The 17,952-nt window shown below is 40.8% G+C and overlaps 1 protein-coding gene across 1 annotated transcript; it reads right to left on the minus strand.

Annotated features, from left to right (window-relative positions):
• Positions 1–3,741: 3,741 nt before the first annotated feature.
• On the minus strand, positions 3,742–16,868 carry LOC149284286 (nuclear pore complex protein Nup54-like). The gene is made up of 13 exons (XM_089496876.1): positions 16,823–16,868; positions 15,683–15,781; positions 12,572–12,661; positions 11,742–11,888; positions 11,224–11,462; positions 7,822–8,009; positions 7,237–7,433; positions 6,949–7,003; positions 6,521–6,614; positions 6,329–6,436; positions 6,025–6,144; positions 4,444–4,554; positions 3,742–3,897 (listed from the first exon to the last, which is right to left on the minus strand). Exons 1-13 carry the CDS (start codon positions 16,866–16,868, stop codon positions 3,742–3,744), a joined length of 1,650 nt encoding a protein of 549 aa, XP_089353002.1.
• Positions 16,869–17,952: the final 1,084 nt, after the last annotated feature.

Below are 17,952 nucleotides of genomic sequence, written 5' to 3' on the forward strand. Positions count from 1 at the left end.
CCACAGGAATGACAGGAGTAGTTGAAGGAGCATGACAAGTCTGAAACCTCGAGTTAGGAACATCAGAAGCCGAACGGCAAGCAGGAGCTGGGTCAGAACCAGTTCAGAAAGACAACAGGTGCCAAATCAGGAGACATGAGTGAGGTCCCTGGACAAGCCAAGTATGAACAAAAACCGAGTTTCAGAGCCAATTCAGGAACCGCAAAAAAAGTCCAACAACTAGTCGGGTGAAATACACCAAACTGGGTCAGATGGAATTCACAGGAGCAAAACAGAAGAGACAACACCAAGGAAAGTGGCAGAATGCAGACTGAAGGTTGTTCAGCCTACCACTTTGAGGTTAATCTGTGGTTGCTCCTACAGTGCTGTGCAAAAGTATTTGCCCCTTCCAGATTTCTTCTATTTTTGCACATTTCTCACATTTAACGGTTTCAGATGATCAAACTAATGCAGTTTTTAAATTATGATTTATCGTAGAAGGGAAAAAAAGCTATCCAACCCTACCTAGCCATATGTGAAAAGGTAATTTCCTCTTTAGTTATTAAACAGTTAACCAAATTAATAATTTGGTTTAATTTTACTAGATACACCCATGGTCAGCCCTGTTGAATCTAAACATTAATTAAAAAGAACCTGTCTTGCAAAGTGAAGTAGGCTAAAAGATCTCAAAAAACAGCACATGGTACCACAATCTAAAATTCAAGAACAGATGAGAAACAAAGTCACTGACTTATCAGTATGGAAATGGTTACAAAGCTATTTCTAAGGCTCTGGAACTCCAGAGAACAACTGTAGGAGCCATTATCAAATAAAGAAAACTTGGAACAGTGGTGAACCTTCCCCAGGAGTGTCAGGCTTACCAAATTCCTCCAAGACCATATGGACGACTCATCCAGGAGGTCACAAAGGAACCCAAACTAACATGTAAAGAAGAAGGCCAGTGTTCACAATTCCACAACAAGAAAGAGAATGGCATCCATGGGAGAGTTGAAAAGCGTAAACCACTGATAACATAAAAGAACACAAAGACTTCTCACATTTGCCAAAAAAAAACCTTGTTAACCCCCAGCACTTTTGGGATATTATTGTGTGGATTCATGAGTCAAAAGGGGAAATTTTGAAAGACACAGGTCCCGTTACATCTAGCATAAAGCTAACACAGCACTTTACAGTAAGAACATCATACCAACAGTCAGGGTGATGGTAGTGTGAGAGTCTGGGGCTGCTTCAGGACCTCCGCAACTTGTAATAAATGACGGAGCCATGAATTCTGCTCTCTACCAGAAAATCCTGAAGAAGATCTGGCCATCAGTCTGTGACCTAAAGCTCAAGAACAGTTGGTTTATGCAGCAGGACAATGACCCAAAGTACACAAAAGCAAGTCCATCTCTGAATGGCTAAAAACAACAAAATTAAAGTTGGTCAGTTGCCTAGTCATAACTTCAGTATGGTGGTCAACCAGCTTGTTGTGCACATTGACTACATCATCATTTTTTTTTGATCTGCCCAACTCTTGTATTTACTTAATTCATTTGCCACTCTCAGTTTTTGTAATAAAGACGGCAGTATTCTGCAAGTTTTCTTTGTTGCCATTCGGGACCCTGGTTGTCATCTGGGGCCTGTATCAACAGACCTTCCTCTGCAATTGTGGGAAGGTGATGGGAAGTAGAAACAGCATAAAAAATAAAGGTAAATGGCTGTTCACAAAGTCTATACAGTACCAAGTTCAGATCTATGTAGGCGCTGAATGCAAGGTTTAATTGTCGCACTGGCCTAATTAATGCTTCCCGAGTTCAAAAGGTTAAAACACTAAATGCCAAAATATGCCAGATGACTAGTCTGTGCCTGACAAGGCCATGGTATACATGTAGCAACCAATGTATACTTAGAAAAGAGGGGCATTGGGGAGACTTATTATAGACATGCACATACTGTTATAAAGCGACTGGCCGGAACAGTCACACAAAGTATAAGATCCACCTGCAAGGCAGACTTACTTCAAGGGGGGGATACTTTGTCAAGACTGCAGAGCTGTAAATTAAACTTAGTGAAGCTGTGCTGTCCAGTTAATTGAGCTCCTTGGTAAGAAATATAGGTAGAATGTGCCAAACTTGACTAAGTGGTGGGCTAAGCAATATATGGCTATATACTGTGATAGAATCCCCAAAATGTATGCCTCAGGTAGGCGATTACAAAAAGTATTTACAAAATCAGAATTAATATGCTTTTTAGTCTGTACTTCCTTTTCTTTATTTTAAGTTTTAAGTCTATTTTATGACTTTTTATTTGATGAAGTGACCCCTTTTGGACAGGTGGATTGACTTAGACAGGGATGCCTACACACATGTAATAAAAGCTGTGCAAGTTACTTACAACCACAGAAGCAACAACCTCACTTAATTTTTTTTTTACGTTTAGTTTGGTTCATCTGATTTCAGGGACAGGACTAAACTTTAAGAACGTAAAAAACAAAAAAACAACATTTTTGGGAAGTTCACCCAGCCCCACCTATAAGGGAATCTAATGCTCTATCAAATTACCGTAATTAAATTTGAATTAGCATGATGGGTGTAGTTTTAAACCATAACTCTCCTGCCAACTTTGCTGAATGAAAAAAAAAGCCCTTTACTAACAAACGGAAGCTTGCTGCCAACTTTGCTCTCTTTAACCACTACGACCCCTGTATTTATGCATTCACAGGATTGGTCATTTTCCTTTTCTTACATGCAGTTTCTTGTACTACTGCGTTGGCACTACAGGATATTTATATACCCATTTTGTTTTTTCCCTTAAGTAAGCACTGTAATAAACCGATAGATTCATCTTATTTTCATTTGACCAGTAGACTTGCATGGAATAAGTTTAACAATCAACCGATACCGTGTGGGTGTGTGTGTGTGTGTGTGTACAGTTCATAAGGGTTTAATACTAACTGATAGTCATTTGATAAAATGTGGACACTGATAGGCTATTAAAAATTGGTGGGTTTTTTTTGTTTTTTTTAAAACATACACTTCATGACCAGACGTTTGTGGAATGTGTCTGAGGAAATCCGAGCACAGATTCAGCCAAAAGAGCATTTATCCGCCAAACCCATATTCAACCATTTGCTTCATTTTATACACCAAATTAGCGAGGTTGAAACAACTTAACTCAATAATTAAGAGTCATTTCCATATACATTTGATCATATAGTGTATCATTTTGCCATTTTAAGATTATGCATTTTGGAATGGAACAGCTTTTCCCGCAAAAAAAAATAAATCTCTTTCCAGTAGAAATATTAAGAAAATATTTATAGGAGCCATAAAAAACAGTTTTACATATATTTAAAGACCACATTTTAGGTAAAGTTTGTACTGTAGCCATAGCAACATTATTAATATTCTTGCAAAATACCATATATCATGATATCCCCCCCATTTCACACACAAACCACCGAGATGAAAAGTCTTCTAAATCAGAACTTTACATTCACTAAATCCGCAGCTTATGCAATTGATGTTTCACAAACTATTCCATGAGTTTATTCCAGCTGGTTTAGAGTGTTATAGAAACCAAAGAATCTTTTCAATAAAAACCCAGGACTGTCAAACTGTAGCATTATGTATACAGCGGCATCAAGTAATGCTGTAAATCTACCAAACAAGTGCATTATCCATTGACTTGCTTTTATTTTGGTCATATCTGTGTAGTACGTGTTGCTCGATATGCAGTAAAGTTGTCATAGAACCAGGGCCTCTAAAAAAACGAACTTGCTGTGTTTTGGCTGCTTAGCATTCCCCCTCGGATGTGAACATTATCAGTGAGTCCCTGTTCAACGAGCTTTAAGTCTTCCAGGTCATCTCTGATTATGCCAATTAGGTGGCTCAGTCCTTCTTGTTGTTGCTTTAAATGCTAGCAGTTGAGGGGAGAAAGAAATGTTAGTATAATTCAAAAGTTTTACAGTCCAATGTTTACTCCCGATTTCCCAATAATCATATGGACAAACAAAAGGATGCAGTCGCATATGTTTTAGGGTCTCTACTTCTGATGGAACCCATCCGAGGTGCCGGAAGATTGTGACTACAATTTCTTGTGCTCTCCAAATAAAATGGAATCCCGACTTACATTAACATAGCTTCAACATTCCATATGACCGTTACAGTACAGGGCAATAATATTTGACTATTTAAAATGACATTAATACATCTTAAAAATAGACTGGTACAGAAGATGAGGGTCCTGGCTCCTGGAAAGAACTAATCCGGCAAGGAACTAACCAGTAAGACTACACCTATTTTCCAATAACTCAGACAATTTGCAGGAGAGTGGTTTTTACCACATAGCATTTATTGACTATCATCAGACGATGGCTTTGTTTTAATACACATCTGAACCAGACCGATGTGTAACACCACACTTTAGCCATCAAGGGCAACAGCTAGATAAGAAGCCACTTACTTGTTTGATTTCCCTCAGAAGATCACCATCTACGTAATATTTTTCTTCCGATCTAACTGCTCCAAAGTGATTCTGCATTCTGATCTGTGACATAAGCTCATTAAGTCGGCCCTGAAAAAAGGAAAGGTAAATGTACTAAATAATCTCGGATGCTTAGCCCACTTGAATTAGAATTACCACTTGACAAACACTTAACACTGGGTAAAAAGAGAGGATTTCTAACGCTGTAGATAAGGGACAGAGTTTATATACGTGGCTTTTTAACGCTTAATAAATCAGTGCCAATCAGACTCCATTTCCAAATATATTCCTTATAAATTGTGTTTTATTACACTAGGGCTGCAACTAACGATTATTTTAATAATCGATTAGTTGGCCGATTATTTTTTCGATTAATCGGATAAAAAAAAAACAATATGCAAATTTTTTGTTTATTTAAAATAATTTAATGAACTGGATGTTAAAAAACAACTTAAAATTTACATTAACATTCTTATTTTGTTATGATGTAATAAAAAAACAATATTTTCAAAGTACAAAAACCCAAACACAATATTTATGAAACAAAATAACCCCAAACATTCTGAAAAGAGGTGGACTATTACTGTTCAAGAAACTTTGCACCCGGCACTTTGCACCCGGCACTTTGCCCCAGCCCTGGCACTTTGCCCCAGCCCTGGCACTTTGCACCCAGCACTTTGCACCCAGCCCTGGCACTTTGCACCCAGCCCTGGCACTTTGCACCCGGCACTTTGCACCCAGCCCTGGCACTTTGCACCTGGCACTTTGCACCCAGCCCTGGCACTTTGCACCCAGAACTTTGCACCCAGCCCTGGCACTTTGCACCCAGCCCTGGCACTTTGCACCCAGTCCTGGCACTTTGCACCCAGCCCTGGCACTTTGCACCCAGCACTTTGCACCCAGCCCTGGCACTTTGCACTGTGCCCCTGCACCCAGCCCTGCCCCCACATTCTGCCCTGCCCCCACACTCACACCCTGCACCCACTCTGCTCTGCACCCACACTCTGCCCTGCACGCAGTCTCCAACTCTGCCCTGCACCCCCACCCCCACTCTGCCCTGCACCCAGTCTCCTGCCCTGCCCCCACACTCACACCCTGCCCTGCATCCCCACCCCCACCCTGCCCTGCACTCAGTCTCCTACCCTGGCCTGCCCCCCCACCCCCACTCTGCCCTGCATCCCCTGAAACCCCACCCCCGCGAATCGCTCTGTGCGAATGGAGCCACTCGCACAGAGCGAACCGCAACTAAAAGAAGGAGCGTGTAGCGGAAGCGGGGAACGCTCGCGGAGGTAAGTAAAAGGAGCCGAGTGCTCCAACAACGAATCGATCACTCGATTAATCGATAACGGAAATCGTCGACAACGATTTCCGTTATTGATTATTATCGATTTTATCGATTCGTTGTTTCAGCCCTATATTACACTATCATTTGTGGATTCTGGAGTTGAATTTGAATAAGAAAGAAGACCACATTCAGAACTTTGCTTTCCATATGCGTAATACCAATATTATATTATAGTAAGCAGAATCTAAAACATCAGGACACAGGTTGAGTCTTACCTTGAACTGAGTAGGTGCATTAAGTTCAGATTGAATTGTGTCCAGCTGAACACGTAGATGTTCCTCTTCAGCTTGGATAGCAAACCCACTCTTCCGCTGAATTTCTTGCTTTATTAAAACCTAAACGACAAAAGGGTCCTCAGTGAGAGTATATATTGTGGACCAACAGATAAAATTATAAATGATAGATATATATATATATATATATATATATATATAGAGAGAGAGAGAGAGAGAGAGAGAGAGAGAGAGAGAGAGAGAGAGAGAGAGAGAGAGAGAGAGAGGTATATGTATGGGTAGATACCTGGAGAACTCTGTGAGATAATTCCATTAACTTTCTTTTGTACTGCGCAATTTTAGCCATTGTTGTAGCTTGGTTTTTCTGTAGCTCACTTATGTCTTCTGATATTATCTAAAAATGGAGGAGGGTAAGTTGGGTAAAACGGCACTGAAATAATCTCCAAAAATGATTGGCACTAGCAACCCTAAAACTTACATCTAATCTGGACTGGTGCTGTTTAGTCATTTTGTCTTGAACTTTAAGTCTACGCAGAAGTTCCTTGAAGCCAACCATGGGTACAGGGATCAGTCTGGAAGAACAAAATCAACATATTGTTTCAAAGGCATGAAGCCTTTAACAAAAACAACTGCATTGTATTACTCGGACCAAAGACTCCTACGATGGCTACAGTTCCTACATATTACATAGGAATGAAAAACCAGTAATACTAAAGCTGTAGGAATTAAATATACATCAGAAAACGTATTACAATTTATATAATATTTAGTACAAAAGGTGACTACATTTTCTATAGCTAAGCAAAATTTTCTGTACCTTTTTGTCACTGGCATGGTTAAAATAAATCAATAGGACAAAAAGTACTTCAAAATGAATTTCACACAAACACTCAGATATTTACTTACCTCTCAGGATCCGGGTTATCTACTTTAGCTTGTTCCCAAATGATTGGATCAACACCTACACACACAAAAAAAAACCCCAAAAAACAACTTTAATTCTTTGCATTTGTTTTACGGTAGCATCAATCCACAAGAACGCAAAATTATTAGCATGAACTATAATACTTTTCTTATTTCTTCTGGTCAGTTTGCATAAAACATATATAGTTTATAAAGTTGAGAGCCCTGAACAGGCGCTTATGATTACGATGCATGCAACAAGAGCAGTTCCACTGATGTGTTAACACTTGCCTGCAGGTGGGGTCTGTAGGAGCTGTTTTATTTGCGCTGGGGAAAGCTCTGTCCTTGCAACGGCAAGAGTGACTCCCAGTTGCTGCAGGTTTCCCTTGATATTGGCTTGCTCAAAATAATTGTACAAAGTTGTGGCTGGAACCCGCCTGGAGGTGCCATTTGGAGATCGCTCAACAACATAGACCACCACCTCGGTCCTGCAGAGAAAAGACAAATCATATTTTCAATCTGTGGTACTGCCATTTATCAGCTCAGGGGGGAAAAAGAAAAAGGCGATTCTCTGAAAGGCGATTTCAATTCTCATAGTATTGTTGTGGATCAAATCTACATCCCAGTGAATATTCACTCGGTTATGAGACATTCATATGGCAAGGACCATTGAGAGCCTTAGAAAGCCATCCACCTCATACATACTCCACTAAGCAGGAGTCTATGTTCTATTTTAGCATGGCACAGCTTGCTAGAGCCATTGAAGCATTTTCGGTAACGGCGGTCGCATTAAGTAGAAGGGAAATATAAGTCTCATCTACTACCCGGGAGTTACTTTATTGCGTTTCACATGTCAGCTTTGTAGACACTACTTACTGGTCATCGGGCATTGCTTTAACACCTTCCACATTCACAGTGAGTGTTTGGTTTGATCCAAGGACTTTGTGCAGACTTTCCACCAGCTGTTGCTGCTGGCCCCTTACGTCAGATTCCTTTTTGTTAAACACAAGCGCTACCAGGCCATCTTCATCCTTGTTATTGGGTATGAAACTGTAACCTACAGCCTGTACGTAAAAGGAGACGATAATTACCAACTTATTTTTTCTTGTTCCGAAAATCAGGAAGAGTTTAGTATACTTGGATGGAACATAAATCAAAAATATAAACCCTATGCAAATGACACAATGCAGTAAAACATAGCAGTGCTCTATTCTGTCAATGTTGCAGGATACCATTTTAAAAGAAGTCAGTGATAATATAACAATAAAAAACTTTTATAAACAGTTAATGCCTTGAAAAACCCACCAGTCTTTATATAAAGAGCAACATGTCACTCTGGTACAGAGACGGGATATTTACCGTATTGGCTCGAATATAGGCCGCACTTTTTCCCCCCACTTTAAGTCTTTAAAGTGGGGGTGCAGCCTATATTCGGGTTCTAGCGCCCGACGCCCGGGACATGCAGTTCCGGGCGCCGGGCAGGCAGCGGGGTTAGGATACAGATCCCCCGCAGCGGTGCAGGGGACCTGCATCCTACTCCCCGATACGCTCAGACAGCCTCCCCTGCCAGCACTTCCCACGGGGGGGGGTGCCGGCACGGGAGGTTGTCTAAGCGCATCGCGCAGACGTTTACGCGCATCGCCGGTGAACCCCCGCTGCCGGCATGTCTGCACGATGTGCTTTAACAATCTCCCTTGCCGGGAATTCCAACAAGGGGAGTCCCGGGGCAAGGGAGATTGTTAACCCCTTGATGACAATTGCCGGTCCGGGCATGCACGGAAAATCAAGTCGTTAACGACAATTGACGTGCCAGGACCGGCACGTCTTTAAACGGGTGCAGAAAGCAATCTACTTTCGCTTTCTGCACCCAAACGGCGTTGCTGTAATGCCTCGACCTCGAGGCATTCAGCAACGCCACGATCGGCACTAGGGGCCATCTCTGGCCCCTCCCTGGGGCGTCAACATCCGCCATACATTGTATGGCGGCGGACGCCCGTTTTAAAAGCGTTTAGGAGGCGATCAACGATCACCTCCTAAACTTAAATGGTGTCGCTGGAATGCCTCGATCAGGAGGCATCCAGCGACACCAAACACTTACCTCTGGATGGACTGTGACCGGCCCGGGAAAAAAAACAAAGACGAAAAAGTTCGCTAGATGGTCTCCAGACCCTCTAGAGAACTCTGGCTCCACTTGCAGGTTGAATACAGGTACTGCATTCTACCATGCAAGTCAATGGAGCCCAGCTTTCTAATCACAGCGTGATTAGTAAAAATAAATTAGAATTAATAATAATTAGAATAAAATTGTAAAAAACAGTAAAATGTAAAAATAATTTCCCACTGATTCACTATCAGGGGAATCTTGAAGTTGAAAAAATTTTGTAATTTTTTTTTAAAAAAGGCAAAAAAATTACATATATATATATAAAAAATATATTTTTGTGAGCAAGTCCTAAAATTAGTATATTAGCTTAAAACAATTCTCGCATGGAAAGAGTTAAAATACTGGCATATTAAATGCCCATGGGGTGTCTACTTTAACAAAAATGTATGATTTGATGGGGTAAAATGAATTGGCCGGGTTCAACAAGGTCCCAAATAACACGGGGGGAAGGATGGCCACATCTAATTTCCAATTAGAAAAATGCACACGTACCAAATGTGGCCTTTTAGTTCCCTCAAAAAATGCAAACCCATGCATGTGGCGTATCACTGCGCTCAGGAGATGTTGCTGAACACATATTGGGGTGTCGTGTGACAGCGGCATATACCAGGAGCTGTAAATTCATACATAAAGTAGGTGTGTGTGGGAAAAATACACACACAAAAATACTACTGCAAACTTTGAAAAAATTCTGGTGGTAATTCTGGGCACACTGAAATGGCCCGGCTCAAAGATGTACCAAATAGGGCATGGGCAGTGGATCCCCAAATGCCAAAGTTCAACATTGAAAAATGTGCATGCCCCAAATGTGGCCCTTTTGCCCCCAAACAGCCAGGCAAAATCATTCATGTGAGGTATCGCTGTACTCAGGAGATGTTGCTAAACACATATTGGGGTGTTTTTTGATAGTGACATATACGAGAACTTTTTAATTCATACCTGAAGTAAAATGTGTGTGAAAAAACAAATGCAAAAAAAATTACTACCATAAAGTTTGACAAAGGCTGATGGTAGAATAAGTGCTTGGAAAGGGTTAAAATACTAGCATTTGGAATACCCTGGGCTGTCTAGTTTTAAAAAAAATGCGATTTGATGGGGTAAATTGCGTGGGCCGGCTTCAAATATACCCGAAATGGCACGTGGGGGGAAGAATTACCAGATTTGGAAAAAATGGCTTTGAAATAGCAAACGCTACCTGTACTTATTGCCCCATAACGTGCAGAAAAAAGCAAAAAAACCATAAAAACATTGGGTATTTCTAAACTCAGGACAAATAGTGGAATCTATTTAGCAGGTTTTTTTCATTACCTTTTATAGATGAGTAAAAGATTTTTCAACTAAAAGTTAGAAACAGTCATTTTTTTCTAAATTTTTCACCATATTTTATACTTTTTTTTTTAATAGTAAACAATATGATACAATCAAAACAATGTCATCTAAAGAAAGCCCTTCTTGTCCTGAAAAAAACAATATCTAATGTGTGTGGGTTCAGTAAACGGGAAATAAGAAAATTACAGCTAAATACGAGCAGCGCAGAAATGTTAAAACGGCCATTGTCACGAAGGGTACAAAAAGTAAAATCAGCCTTTGTCACGAAGGGGTTAAAGCACATCGTGCAGACATGCCGGCAGCGGAGGTTGTTTACGCGCAACGCCGCAGCCGGTGAACGTCCGCACGATGCGTTTTACCTCTGCCCCCAAAGACTTACCAGAGCAGACTCCCGGGTGTCTTGCCGGGCCGGCGGGGGACATCTACGCAATACAACTTCCGGTGCCGGAACTTCCGCTGAGTGCCGGCACCAGGAGTTGTATACGCGTTTTGCGTAGATGTCCCCCTCTGGCCCCACAAGACACCCAGGAGTCTGCTCTGGTAAGTCGGGGGGGTGGCAGAGTGGCAGCATATCTCGAGGGGGGGAGGACAGAGTGGCAGCATATCTATTACAAAATGTTTTCTTTAAAAAAGCACCAAACTTTTAGGGTGCGGCCTATATCCGAGCCAATATGGTATATTTCTAAGGAACTTTATGGGAAAACAAAACTACTTTCTAGTTAATCTTACTGTTAAAAAAAAAATTGAATTAAAAATGTGTAGCCATTAAAATATAGGTGTTCTACCTTAAATCTACAAAATGGGTTTTCTTGGGTGAATTCAACTGGAGGAATGCTGTTGTTGAAATAACCTTTCCCAGTTCCCCAAAACGCCTGAAGCTGATTCCATTTCGCCAAGATCGCATCTCTTTCATCTCCAAGCAAAGTTGGTGCAGAAAGAGCACTCGCCGTGTTTATCAGCTGGTTGGACTGGGCATTTGCTTGAACATTTTGAACAGGCTGACCAAACAGACCACTACCGAGTCCTAGGAGTGATAGAACATACAGAATTGTTAAAAAGAGTTGCAGTTTTTAGCACCAGTACTACTTCCCTGCTTAGGAAAACGTTCTACCAATGAATCCGACCCAGATGCACAGCACCATTTACCCCAGGGACACACTTTAAATGGATATTATAATGCAAGTCATGACTTTTGGATGGACACTGGAATGACTAGTGGCGACTGAGGCAATCAGCTGATGCCACAAACTATTTTGCATAGGTTTTCACAGAACAGACAGTGATCCGAAGAGATGATACTGACCAGTTTGCTGCTGCTGTTGCTGCTGGGTGTTGAATGCACCAAAGCCAAGACCTGTTCCTAAGCCAGTACCCAGACCTGTACTTGGGGCAGTAGCTCCAAACGCAGTTCCAAACCCAAAACTTTTGTTTTGAGTGGCACCAAACAGTCCTACAGAAGAAAAAGCACAATAAATATTAAGCATTCCTTCTCCAAGAGAAGGAAATAATACACATAATGAATACAATCCAGCAGATATATGTGCAGCCAACATTAAACATGGATTGGTTTTACACCCAATAAGTAAAATAAAGGAACAATGTTAACGCCTTTGTGACAATGGCTGATTTAATTTTTGGTACCCTTCGTGACAATGGCTGTGTTAACATTCCTGTGGTACTCGTGATTAGTTGTAATTTTCTTCTTTTCCGTTTACTGAACTCACACAAGTTATATATTGTTTTTTCCACGACAAGAAGGGCTTTCTTTAGATGTCATTGTTTTGATTGTATCATTCCATTTACCATTAAAATATGGTAAAAAATTTTGAGAAAAAAAACGGACTTTTACTCATCTATAAAAGCTAATGGAAAAAAAATTTGCTAAATAAATTCTACTATTTGTTCTGAGTTTAGAAATGCCCAATGTTTTTATGTTTTGTTTGCACGTTATTGGCCAATAAGTAGCGTTTTGCTATTTCAAGGCATTACATCGACACCGTTTCGGTGCAGAAAGAAAATGTAGACCGTTTAAAGCCATGACGTGCCAAAACCGGCAATTGTCATTAAGGGGTTAAAACGGAGAACTGGAAACACACACACACAGGTTTCTTTGCCTATGTAACTCTGTCTTACCTGTAGTGCCAGCATTTGAAGGAGTAGAAAAGTTAAACGCAGACCCAGAAGCTGTTGTCGTAGCTGTGTTCCCAAATCCTCCAAAACCACCTGACGCTAAGAAAACAAAAGCAGTTGTCATAAAACTACAAAGAAAAGGAGAATGGTTTGGAAAATTGGTGGTGGGGGCTGATCTAAAAGAGCCCTAATCATTAAACACACCTCGTGTGTAGGTGCAAATATCCTAATTTCAGATAAATATTCTATTATCGTTAATAGTCACATAATAATGCCAAAATGAATGGTTAAAGTGTTAAGTTGAACCCATTTTGCTACAGTTTATTTGGTACTAAAGCTAGCACATCCATGTGGATTTACTCCCTTAAGTGGATCTGTTGCCATCACAGCTTTTAGCATAAAAGCAAACTATAGGTTGCTTTAATAGAATTGTGTGATTGCTATGAAGATATTTAGTTAAAAGGTTAACAAGCATGGAAGGTCAGATCTGTGACTCTGCGGCAGTGCGGGTCTCATGTAATGGACTTCCTTCTGTGATGTTCTCTCTTTTCTTCTCATCCTTACAAAGACTATTTGACCAAACCCATAATTTAACAGATTAGACATAACAGGTTTATAAGAAAGTTAAGATACCTTTCTATGGTGTACATAAACAGGCTAACATGTCATTAAGCCAAAGGTGCAGAGTTAAATAGCTAGCACAATGTTTCACACAAACTCTCTGTAAGAGGTAGTGGTTATATGGCTGTATATGTATATAGCTGTATTTATATATATGGGGCACAGATTAAACAGTCTGATCGTTACATCGTCATATATATATATTGTCGTAAGGGGTACGGTAAATGTAGAGGGAAAAGTACAAACAGAAAGATGTAAAATGAGGCATCAAATATGACATCTCCAGTTTCCCTTCTCCCGGCATACAGATACTGAACGAAGAGTCAACCGTATAAAATGACTTGACAAAAGCAGAATGGTAACAGATTGGTGGAATGTGTTTGAAATCACAGTGGTCCAAGAATAACTAGTGCCAAACAGAACATAGTAAAGTTTAAAGTAAAGAGGACATTATGGAAAATCTTCTGGTTTTACAGTAGTGCGCAAAATCTCAAGTAAATCTTTAGGGAATGCCAATGGCTTGGTTACGCAAGTCTCAAACGGGTTCTACAGAGGTCTTGTTTGTTTGCAGCAAAGATTGCAAGCACAGATACAGTCTTAAGAATCTTGCTAGATAGAAAATTCTTTGGAGATGGGCAAGAAGTATATGAAAGCGTGTGTGTGTTGCTTCACTGAGCTGAAACTACTTATTCCACATGCAACTAGTAGTGTTTACAGTAGCTATAGCACCAACGAAAGTTGTAATACCCATCAACAATAACACAAGTGCTATCGCTATATAACAAAAAATATATGCATAGATTTCCCTAGGAACAAACACATACATAACTGTCAAATCATTGACTGAACCAAAGGCTCTTGAGAGCCATTATAAAGCATGCTGGAGGAGAACTCCATTGCACTCACTGGGAAAAAGGCAGCTTCAAGGGACACTTATACCAAAACAACATTGCTCAAAAAAGTTATTCAAATAAATCATGCCAGAGTAGACATGCAGCGTAATGTTCTAAAATGCAGTGAAATTTTACCAAAGAGAAATACTGTTTTATTACTTTTTTTTCTTAAAGGAAGCAGCAAGCCTTTTTATACACATTCTTCAACATTAGCATCTTCTGGCTATTCGTGCACCACTGTGTTTAAAGTGTTCACAAACAAACATCACATACATATATCTCTCTACCTGCACTTGCCAGGGTGTTACCAAAATTGAAGGGTGCTGCGGGAGCAGAAGAAACACTGAAATTCCCAATGTTAAAATTTAATGCAGGATTAGAGGCTAGTCCAAACCCCCCAAAGTTAAACCCACTGTTACTGGAGGTCGCAGATTCAAGCCCTCCAAATCCTGAGGCATGGGAAGCATGAAGAAAAGGTGGCAAGAGTTAGAAACAAGCATAGAAGAAAAGAAAAGAAGTGCACAGAAAGAAAGCAGCATAAAAGTGAGGATCGCCTACACCATGTTGGGGTATACAGCTAGCAATAGGAGCATTATAGGAAGCAGTTACACGTGCGGGGTTGTCTTTGTGCAAGTACAGCTATTCTGCACTAAACCAAATATTCGACAAACATGTGACTAATACCATATAGCTAGAATAGACAAAGGGACTGCAAACAGCAATCGCCACTGGCCACAAACTACCCTTAATAAATAATCCTAACCCCATGAACAATACCTAATCATACAATGCCACGCAATCACTCTGTGGAAAGGCATTTGAATTCCGTTAAGGGATCCAGCATAGAAAATGTAATAGCATAGAAGTTTAGCAAGAGGAACAGTGGCTGTGCAGGAAAAGATAGCCTTGATAACAGGCCAAAAGTTGGAGAAGGAAAACGTATGGCTGGTTAAGGTTGCATATTCCTTAATTGCACAAACACAACACAGGCAAGTGTGAACTTTTTAGAAATCCTGCTGCTTAGTAAATCTTGCCCTTACAAAAAAAAAAAAAAACTAACTGCTATCCGCAAGGATAGAGCAATCTGAAGAAAACACTAAGTGTATACCCAATCCCTACAATAAACAGTCCTAATGTAACATATAGTGTTTTGTACTCATGGGTAGGATAATGTTCCTTGTAGCATTATTCTATCCTACTCATGGGCACACAAAAAAAAAATATTCAGCAGGTTTATCTGTTAAACAGATGGAAGAAGATTTGATTCACTACTGACCTAAACATAAGAGGAAACACAAGAATGAGACTTGTTGGTTTGAAAACACTTTAAATAAGATACTTGGAAATTCTGGATATGATGTTGGTCATTTAATCAATCATTCAAGTCACTTCTCACATCCAAAGGTTCTAGCTAGACAACATATTATGCAGTAACTGAACTACACAAAACAGAGGAAAACTCTATATTACTAAGTAATAAAGCATTTCTTTTGATGGCTATAAGCAACACATTAACATTTCAGGGCGCACAATCAAAGTTAACATACTCTTTAAAAACATTAGCCCTCTTTAAATCTTGATCACCTCTATCTGCCCTTACCTCCAAAACCAGTTGACGCAGTAGTGGTGGCCGTACCAAAACCGAGGCCCGAGGTGGTTGTTTTGGGAGTAAAAGTCCCCAGCGAGAATCCAGTCGTACCTAGTGGACAGCACACAAAACAAATTATACAAAATTAGAAGACCAATGAATGAATAAATGAATGCATTTCCTTTACCCAAAGGAGACTTTGACCATGAATGACACAAAACATGTAGTTCACGTTCAATTGATTTTGGGATATATGGCAGTTACTATTCGAGATATCTAACGTAGTCCCAGATGCCACAGCAGCGTGCCAGCTTCGAAACACGCGGAGTGATTTGATAGACATTATTTGCCAACAGGCTAAACATTGTGTTACTTTATTTATGGCAAGCTACCATATTTTAGGCAGGCGTGGATATAGCTTTAGCTCTATGCCCTACTTTTGCCTCTTTGATGCCACCAATTTGATGGCTTTAGTACCATACAACTGTAAAGGGAATATATATCTTAGTACTATATTTCTGGTTTTCTTTATTTTTTTCTTCTTCCCCGGGGCTGATTATTAACAAGGGTTCTCACAGTATGACATTAAGGCAGTGCATGCGACACAAGCCACACACACGTAACATTAATGCAGCTACACAACATCCACAACACAAAAACACAATCCAAGCTTTGGTAGTTTGGAAAAAAAAACCTTGGGCTTGTACATCAGTATGGAGCCATGTAATCATCCTGTAATCAGAAAAGCCTGCTCCCTGTCACCTACCACACCCATTACAACAGCTAGGTCCTTCTATATAGCATGCCTTTGCCCAACTACACCTCTAAATATCCATCTGCCCCATCATACTTTACTTCATTGTCTCACACCATATTACATTCTATATAGAGGACCAGTACGACAGCCCTCTATTGCTGCAACCCACTTCCACCACAGACACTTCATATCACTCTAGACAGCTTGCGTTCCATGAATGGCCAATGCAGCTCAATTGCCATGGTGCAGTTTGTCTCAGCAGCCTTGTTTACCTTTCGTTCGTCTCATAATGATTTCCTCTAACTACCCCCAGCTCACTATTACAACTCCTATCTCACGCAGGGCCCTGCAAAATAAGTCGGTAGCCCAGCGACTTCTTTCTAACGCTATCTCACCCGGGTTGGTCGCGGTCCCCGTACTGGCTCCAAAGTTAAAGGCCATGTCACTGCTCGAGAGCCGGCCGGAAACACACTTCCAGACGAATCACCGGAACGAAACAACCGCGCGCGTTTGCGTCTGGGTAGCACGCATACGTAACGAGGTCACGCTTACATTTCCGCGCATGCGCAGTGAGCCGTGCCGGCGCCTCCCTGCAGCTACGGTTGGTTGCTAGGCAGCAATGCAAGATGTGAGCCAAAATGCGCGTTGGCGGTATATTGATGCCAGAATGAATTATAACGTTTATTGTCGAACACGGAGGCGACGCAATATCACAAATGATCACACAAACGTCCACACAAACGTCCTACAGCACTCGGGGACAGCGAAATATTCACAGAAGTTTACACAATTAACCGTTTTTTTGTTTTGTTTTTTGCCTCTATACACTTTATTATGGCTTTTAGGGCAGTAGAACACGTTCTTTTTTTTAAAGTTTTTATTTGTTTTACACATTTATTAACGCAGGAGCCATATGCTTTTCCCATGCATGTTTAAGTTCCCTCACTGCATTAGCCTCTACCGCTTCTGCTGGGAAGCTTTTCCACCTTCTACCATCCTATCAGTAGTAAAGTTATGCATTTTGAGCAGGTTGTAGGTTACTTTTCCCACTACAGCAACCATTTTCAGCCATGCCCAGTTCCCGTTATAAAATCTGTAAAGTTTTGTGTAAACGTGTGTGTAAATAAAGTTTTTTTTTATTTTGTTCCTCCCACTGTGATGTCATAACCGAAGGTGCACAGATCTCCACACAGGAGAGCAGCCATCACTCTGGAGCATCTTCTACAGCAGCAAGGTAGTCTGAAGAACCATGTCAAAACTGCTGGCCGCCTGACAAAGAGATCTGCGGAGTGTCGGCTCTCCGGCTAAGAGATTCGCAGAGTGTCGGGATCCCAGCAGAGGTCTGAAGATTGTAACCCGCAGATGGACATTTGTGATCATCTATTTACTTTTAGTTTTTCATTTAATTTTGCCCTATCCACAAGATAGGATTAACCTCTTAATGCCCAGAGGGAAGGGCAAATCTTCTATAGCAGCAAGGTAGTCTGAAGAACCATGTCAAAACTGCTGGCCGCCTGACAAAGAG

The sequence above is a fragment of the Sceloporus occidentalis genome, unplaced genomic scaffold (assembly GCF_023333645.1).
Source record: "Sceloporus occidentalis isolate IW3139 unplaced genomic scaffold, rSceOcc1.0.p SCAF_95, whole genome shotgun sequence".
NCBI classification, from domain to species: domain Eukaryota; kingdom Metazoa; phylum Chordata; class Lepidosauria; order Squamata; family Phrynosomatidae; genus Sceloporus; species Sceloporus occidentalis.

Excerpts from the sequence above, each read along its gene's own strand:
- LOC149284286 (XM_089496876.1), bottom strand. The coding sequence starts at position 16,868 with ATGGCCTTTAACTTTGGAGCCAGTACGGGGACCGCGACCAACCCGG. Across the intron at positions 12,662-15,682 it reads TGCGTCAACTGGTTTTGGAG|GTGGTTTTGGAGGATTTGGG; the intron begins GTAAGGGCAGAT and ends TCTTAGCGTCAG. Across the intron at positions 6,437-6,520 it reads AGCACCAGTCCAGATTAGAT|ATAATATCAGAAGACATAAG; the intron begins GTAAGTTTTAGG and ends CTCCATTTTTAG.